The sequence below is a fragment of the Montipora foliosa genome, chromosome 2, assembly GCF_036669935.1.
Source record: "Montipora foliosa isolate CH-2021 chromosome 2, ASM3666993v2, whole genome shotgun sequence".
NCBI classification, from domain to species: domain Eukaryota; kingdom Metazoa; phylum Cnidaria; class Anthozoa; order Scleractinia; family Acroporidae; genus Montipora; species Montipora foliosa.
In genome coordinates this window covers 47,188,913-47,197,122 of record NC_090870.1, presented here as the reverse complement: position 1 = coordinate 47,197,122, position 8,210 = coordinate 47,188,913, and the positions used below count along the sequence as shown (strand labels likewise).

Here is an 8,210-nt window from a genome sequence, read left to right as displayed (position 1 = left end):
TTAATAATAGCCCACTTTCGCTATATTAAAATTCAGTCCTAAACAAAAGGTATCATCTCGAGGCTCTGGGGAAAGAACTCATACAAATCCTTATATTTATTTCCCAGAGCCTCGAGATCATGCCTTTTGTTTAGGACTGAATTTTAATACATCGAAAGTGGGCTATTCTAATTGTTCTCCTCATCACCTAGTCCGTCCTGGCGTTCGTTAGAGACTGGCTGTTTTGCTCCAAAAACAAATAAGAGAGGCCTCGTCTCATTGCCCACAGCGAAGACTCAAGACAAACAGAAGGATACATATCTGAGCCAATGCAGACTTGTGACAAAATATCTTTTATTTCAGAACAGTTACATTGGGCACTTTTCCATCACACGACTTTTAAAAACACCTGTCATTCATTGACTAATGTTGCTATTGCATTGGAAACTGTGAATTGGTCACTTACTAAGAAAAAAATGAATGTTTTTTTGGTCTTGTTATTCATAAAAAACCTTTTAATGTATAAAATGTATTCAATTAAGAAAACTAAGCAATGAATTTTGATATAATCTAACCTTGGCTTCTCTGAGCCACTATCAATATTTCAAATAGAAATTCACTCCATCTGAAGATACTTGCTCAAAATTAAGGTAAGCTGGACAAATCCCTCTTTGGTGCCACACCCTTGGGCTTTTGTTTTTCTTTCTTTTTTTCTTCGAACATCAAGATACTGAAAAAAAAAAAAAACAAACATGCTGCTTGTCATCTTTTACTGTGATTTTCATAATTGTGCTTAATCTCATCTTCAAGCGCCAACGGCCAAACTGCATCCATCCTTCAATCAAACTTCCGACGCCAAGCCGAGAGTTGACGCCGAAATCAATTGATGTGTAACATGACCTACCAATCCGCATCTTTGGTTCCCACGGTACATTCGTACATGCGAACTCGACGTCCACGGAAAGCGATGGAATTTTAAAAAGGTATTCGAGCTTTGAACTAAATTTACTTTCCGGAGGCGGAGTCGATCTTCCCGGATATGTTCGGAAATTTGATTGATGGAAACCAAAACGCAGTTTGTCGAACGGCATGCATCGTGCACCTCGGCTCAGGTTACCTCCATTTCGTGAGCGTTTTTCGTACAATGTTCGTAATCTCGTATAATCGAAGCCGGTTATCGAAATTTGACAGAAGTATTCTATTTCTACGAATAGGTCGATTATCGGTTTCTCTCTAATGAAGAATACTTGTCCAGTTTGTGTTGATGATTGTTAATTTGACAACTGCCTCTATGTAAACACGAACGAGATCAGAAGCGCGTAAACAGCGTAAAGACGATCTACTCCAGGACCCATGTAGACGAAAAAATAAAAATCACTCCGATACTCAAAGCTCAACGACCGCGAATTTGCGGAAGTCGTATTACAGTAAGTGAATCTGTCTTTGCTGTGTCTTGTCAATTTGTATGCTTATTTTGCATTCTCGCGGGTAAGTTGAGTTGGGATGTAGTCCGAATACTGTAGTTAAAATAAACGAAAGTTCCACGCCTGTTTCTTTATTTCTTTTTAAAGAAACAAATCCATATCCCCTCATTTTCGTCCAGGAAATGTTTTTTGTATAGGCCCCCCTTTGTGTTAGTTCACATGTTCTTCCCTGAAGCCATCATCGCTGTGGCACCTTCACCCCTACCCCACCCCTACCCCCCACCCCTACCCCCAGCCCCGGAAAAGTCATGCCACTGTGACAGTCTGGGAAATTATAACAAAGACGCGCAAGGATTGTCGTTCGACACACAGTCTTTTCAACAAATTAACCCTGTATCACCATCATCATATCTTTTTTCGCCATCGGATTTTACAGTCAAACCAAGTGAAGCGTACCCCTTAAGATTGCATTAATGAAGTGATTATTTGAAACTTGAACCCGCTAGTCGTTTCAAGAATGCAATAATGAATTGATTATTCGAATATTGAACTCGCTCGCTCGATCCAAGAATACGGCTAAATTCGCTAACGGCTTCCGTTTTCGAAAAATCAATTCACTGTTGCGACTAGTAGGTTTCAAACCTACTAGTCTTTTCTAGAATGCAATACTGAATCGATTTTTCGGAAACGGAACCCGTTAGCCGTATTCTTGGATCGAACGAGCGAGTTCAATATTCGAATAATCAATTCATTATTGCATTCTTGAAAAGACTAGCGGGTTCAAGTTTCAAATAATCAGTTCATTAATGCAATCTTGAGGGGTACGCTTCACTTGGTTTGACTGTAAAGTAGTATGTCAGGGCAGTTTTCCTCCCAACCATGATATACCAAAGAGGACAGATCACAACACCGGAAACTCCCTGTCCTACTGTTTGCGAATAGAGTGTGGGTTTTTTTACGTCCGACAAGGTTATGAGCATTGAGAGGTGAGACGGGGCCCATGGTTTATCGTCCTTATCCAAAAAGACTAGAGCCTAACTATTTGCAGATGTCATTACAAAGGCAGCACTTTCTCCTCAGTTTATTTGAAGACTCTGATTGTTGACCCACCCGGACCGGCGACCTCCCTCACAGTATGTCGATGCTCAACCAATTGAGCCGACCTGTTGTATGACGCTGAGTTCAAACTTACAGTTTCAAGACTGAAGACTTCTTGCCAAGCATCATGGTGAGAAATTCTGGGTAAGAAATTGTTCCTGTAAAAGAAATGAAATGCATGCTCACACAGATTAGGGCCGAGAATTTTTTAAGAAGGTTAGCATACAGGTTATCCTGATAATAATAATAACATGTGTTAAAACTAACTCTACTGGCTTTGAATACCTACTATCAGTAAAATGTTGATAATTAGGACCGTTCATGTGTTATATTCATGGAAACTAGCCAAGAGATGCCAAGGTTACGACGTTATCAAGTCAGGCAAAACCTAGGCAGAAGATATGTCTTCTTACCACAGGGGCCGCGAAGTACGTTTGAAAGTGGGGAGGGGGAGAGATTTAGGAACAAAGAACACCTACAGGCACCTCTCCTCTCCTGTGCTAGCCTGTCTCCATGTAAAAATACTAATGTAAATGTTAATATAAGGTAAGCTGGACTGATCCCTCTTTGGTGCCACACCCTTGGACTTCGACCCTCCAGGTGAAAGGACTGTTTTTGATGACTGGCGTTTCCTCGACCTGGGTGAAACACATCTTCTAGAATCAAATAGCTTTGAAGAAAGATGACTTTCGTGACTTCTTAGGTTTTCCAAATGTCATTTACCATCAGATGCAACAACAGACCTTCTAAGAAATAATTACCATGACAGTATGCTACTCCTAAGTTAAAACCACTTTCAGTAGAAACTTCAAACAATTTGGGGCAAGAAACCGGTTCCATAGAATCAAAGAAGGTGGGCGAGTGATGCAGATATGTCTTGGATTGCCCTTAATTAGATGCATGGAAGATTACCGGTACCTTTCAAAGACTAGCTAATTGTGAAAGTAGCAAGACCAGGGCCTGGTTGTTCGAAAACCGATTAACTTAATCCAGGATTAGCGTAAACTTCTTTTTCATGTTTTCAACTCTTTGGTGAAGGTATCCTTTGCTTATTTTTGTTTTCCAAGATTGACCTCCTCTAATGTAAAACTTTGCCGAATATCAGCGTTGAAAAGCATTTGGGAGCAGAGAAATGAATTCCTTGGTTAAATTTTAATCTGGGATTAGCGTTAATCGGCTTTTGAACAACCGGGCCCTGGTCTGCAAAAAGTTGATTTAAGCTGAAATTTAGAACTAATTTTTCAGTTTTAGTAAAACCGAGGATTTAACTTTTTTTAAATATAGAATTTATTAAATTAAACGAACCTGAGTTTGTAGTGTCCACTTCAGCAATCATTTTCTTCAGTTCAAGGTGAGTTTTTGCTTGTCCGAGTTTCTCCATCATTCGTTTTAGCTCCATGATATCTAAAATGAATGATATTACATTTATCAGGGAGAGATCAGACAGGCTTGTACTGGAACTTGTGAACCAATGTTCAAGAGAAAACAGTATTTGACAAATACACCAACATCACATAAATAAACACATAAGTCGGTGAAATATATTTTAAAATTGGTATGAAATTCGTCTGTTAAATGCGTCAGGTATAAATACGGCTACGGAACGCATAATGCGTCTACTAGTAGAGGAACTATCCACTTTAGTACGTCTTCAAAGACGTAGCAGCCAAAACGCGGGGCCGGGGCCGGGGTCGGGGCGGAGGCGGGGGCCGGGGCCGGGATTGGGTTCGGGGTGTCTTTCTTTTTCAATTTTTGTTGTTATTTTCCTGTCCTGTCATTTTCGAATGATCGAGATTTGTCCTTCATTTACGGTAGAAATTAATAAGGAACGTTGATTATTGCAAAAATCGGAGTTTATTTTTCGAAATTAAGATAAATTCTTGCTGAAATTGGAGTTTGTGAGGGAAATATACGCCACCTCCCAGAGACACTGAAGATTTGCTGAGCTCCACATTTTAATGTTCACTTCGTAAAAATCTTCTCCGCAATACACGTGTACAAAACAAAACAAAACAAAACAGAGCCTCAGTTTCAAGATGGTCGTCCATTCTCTCCCTCAGTCAAAAGAAGAGCACTGGGGTCGAGATTGGATGGTAGTCATGAAGTCTCCATATTTGACGGAGTAAAGTGCAGGTTGCAGGTTGCATGTTAGAATTGCAGGTCATTGCCGGTTTTATCATACCTGACACGGTGAGCCCAATCCTTAATTTACAAAAAAGCTAACCATGGGCTTACATTATCTAAAGCAGTGTTCAGGCCTAACGTTAGAGTGAGTAAAAGTTTAAATTTGGGTTGTTTCAGCTATGCTGAAACAATGACCTGCAACCCTATCCTGCAACCTGCAATCTGTTTTCACAAAATTCGTGTAGTTGCCAATGTTGTTGTGTTTTTTTTTAATCGTAAAATTGGATTTGGATCTTGCATTCCAATTGTAAACCCGATTCCTTGACGTCCAAATACAATCGACCAGCAAGTTCCTGTAAGAGCGTGACTTTACTACACACGCTTGGTGTATGAAAGACACTGTGACGTGAATAGAATAAGTATGTGTAATCAAATGGCGACGAGTGAAATTAGGAAATAATTTCACGCGCGTCTTGTCAAAATTCTGATAATTTATCATAATTATCAGAATTCTGACAAAACGCAAGTGAAATTGTTTCATAATTTCACGAGAAAACCATTTGATTACCTTTAATGTCGTGGGTGACAAATTACGCTCACAACCGTAATTGTAAAATCGCTCGAGTACTTTATCCAACTGCTCGGGAAGAATCATCTCCAGGTTTTTCTCAAGGATATTTTCGTCACACCACTTCTCAAAAACTCTCACCCAGTTAATTGTGCTCTTTCACGAATTTAAATTTTTTTCCGCTTCTTTTAATTTCGTAACTTCTTCAATGGTCACTGTCTTAAATCTAGACGCCATCTTGGCTCTGATCGAGATACAAGAGATGTTACCATGGCAATTTTGTAATTTCACATGTGAAATTATAAATTAACGCTGAAATTTCGCACCCAAATTAAAGAATAATTTGCCACCCATGATAATTAGCTTGCATCTGCTCATTGGCACGAATCCCAGGAACGTGAGGAGGCAGTGCACTCTCAGACATTCTTGCCAAGTTCCCTAGCAATAAAACACGAAGTACCAGTTCGAGATACACCATAGAGGGTCCCGATCCTTTGATCCGAACCAATTTTACGACAAACAGTCCGATTTTTAAAAACATACTCCGATTTTCACAAATACGAAGTCTGATGCTCGCAAAAAACAACTTCGATTTTATGACACAAAAACATAGTCCCATTTTGAAAAAACACTAAGATGTCCGACTCAGTCGTAGCTTCCGTAGATTCCCGCGTTTTTGGCTACTACCGACGCATAATGCGTCTTGTGCCCGTCTCAATACTAGGCAAATTTAACAGACGCAGAAAAAATGTTTGCCCAAGTTCGTCCCCGACGGATTAAGCGTCTCCAGTGTAAAAACGGCCATTGGGTGGATCTGATGCGTTAAGAATATCCTCCATTTAAATGACACTATAATTTTTACTGTAGACAACCATACGCCTTTTTTTGGCATGTTACATGGTAATTTACAATCCGCATATAAATCAAATCCGTTGCAAAGTTTTGGGCACGTTTATATATGCGTATTAGCAAAAAAAAAAAAACAACAACAACCACAGAAAAAAAAAAACAACAACAACAACAACAAATAAGAACCACCATTGGGGAGTCGGAGAGATCTTTAATTTGTTGAGAAGACCGTCGTTCTGCTACCGGTTACGCTGGGTCAGTAGAGCGTCCTTACAAGTCTAGATCTCCGTCTCGCTTGACAAAGCAACTCTAATACCGGCGACGTCGACACGCGTCGGTCCTCAGGGTAAGTTAACATGTTTATATAAAAGCGATTTATTAAAAAGGGCTTAAATTAGATATTACTGATAAAAGTGCATTAATCCAAACACAAACCATAACTATTGGGGTAAATATTGTTGTCCTCAACATGACGTGCCCACCGAAAATAGAAGAAAGCATTTCACACTTGAATAGTTGATTTTCAAAATAAATATCGCTTATTGCTATTTTTAAGTGAGTCCGTGGCGCTACTTACCAATATCGCCGGAGTTATTTTCATCGAATTCCATAAACTGTTCTATGAAATAAAACAGAGCAATCGTTTGAAGGAATCAAAAGCCTAGACGGCATTTTAGAATGTCCATTTATGCAAAATAGCCTTACTGTAGACCTTAACAATGGGCAGCACGAAATAATGATGTATAAAATGAATCATATTCCACTTATATTAGAACTATTTACAAGAACACTCACTTTTGTAAGATTCTAGTCTCTCGTTGAGATCAGGATATTCTTCCTCGTCATCATAGTCACCGCTAGCTATGTAAGACTGCAAGAAAAAAATAAATTAATTGAATGTTTCCTATTTCTGGCGGATCTGTGTTTTAGGTAAGTAAGTGATTGAAATACAGTTTCTCATGAAGTATTGACCTCGGGTAACATCGTCAAAAAAGGTGGTTTCGATTTCGGATATAGTTTCATTCTCAACGCTTCAGTTATTAAAAATACGCTTTCAAACTAAACATTTACCACAGACTTACACACCGCAAGGGAGATGAGGCGAAAAAATTCACAGCAAAGAAACCGGAAGCGAAAACATTATATATATATAATGCATACAAGCACTGCTTGAGCGAATGCACAGTTTGCTGCGTACCTTGTTGATTTCATCAAGATTGTCTTCTTGGTTCTTTCTTAGTTGGCCGTAAGCTTTGCCACCTACATGAACACACAATTAGTAGAGAAATCAAAGCTATAAAGACTAACTTTAAGGCTTTCAATTACCTTGATGGTCCATAGTAGTCATGATTGTAACACAGTTTCAGTGAACGCCACTTGTGACTTGAATTAACTACACAGTGATATTTAAACCAATAAATTAGACATGCATCAGTAGCCCCTATTCACTGATTGGCTTACACGCATTAATTTATGGAAGACCGATCCCTTTGCTGAAGCGGAAGGCGTTACCTTCAGCTGGCTTTCAAGACGATTTCTGACGTGAATGATTAAAGGAAATCGAAAGATAAGGGTTCAGATTGAAGAAATTTGATATTTTTCGATTGACTTTATCAATTTTTGACGCTACACTGTACAGAGAGAGTTACTTTGCTTTCGACTCTGCTAGACCTGTTCAAGACTTTAACGGAGTTGTAGACTTCTAGATAGTCGCGAGGTCGCGTGAAATAGCCGAGAATTAAAGGAACTGCTAGCAGTCTAACGGAGTTGACGAAAGCCCATTACTCATCACCGTAGCGTCAATAATTTATAGAGTCAAGCGAAACATGCACAATTACCCATTCCGTTTAAACTGATATTTTTTTCGATTTGAAAATCAACGCATTACCCTGAGCTGTGTACCAGACCAGAATAAAGCCGGAAATTCAATGTTGAATGAAACAGAAATTGACATGCCCCGTGTGTCCCACTTTTTAGATCGACTTTTGTAAACACTTTATGACAAAGAATTTATAATTCTACGCCAAGGCACAATCCCTGAAAAACGTGCAAAATTTCGATTAATGAAAAGTGCAAGTTTCGGTAGATCTTAAACTTCATGTCCAAATAAAGTAAATTAAGGGAGGTTTGACACAGCTTAATTAATCTCATAGAAGGTAGGTTACCAT

The 8,210-nt window shown here is 39.1% G+C and overlaps 1 protein-coding gene across 1 annotated transcript; it reads right to left on the bottom strand.

Moving 5' to 3' along the window:
• Nucleotides 1–313: 313 nt before the first annotated feature.
• On the bottom strand, nucleotides 314–7,470 carry LOC137990876 (allograft inflammatory factor 1-like). The gene is made up of 7 exons (XM_068835982.1): nucleotides 7,369–7,470; nucleotides 7,241–7,302; nucleotides 6,838–6,913; nucleotides 6,620–6,661; nucleotides 3,807–3,905; nucleotides 2,596–2,659; nucleotides 314–709 (listed from the first exon to the last, which is right to left on the bottom strand). Exons 1-7 carry the CDS (start codon nucleotides 7,388–7,390, stop codon nucleotides 625–627), a joined length of 450 nt encoding a protein of 149 aa, XP_068692083.1. The 5' UTR covers nucleotides 7,391–7,470; the 3' UTR covers nucleotides 314–624.
• Between the last annotated feature and the right edge of the window lie 740 nt (nucleotides 7,471–8,210).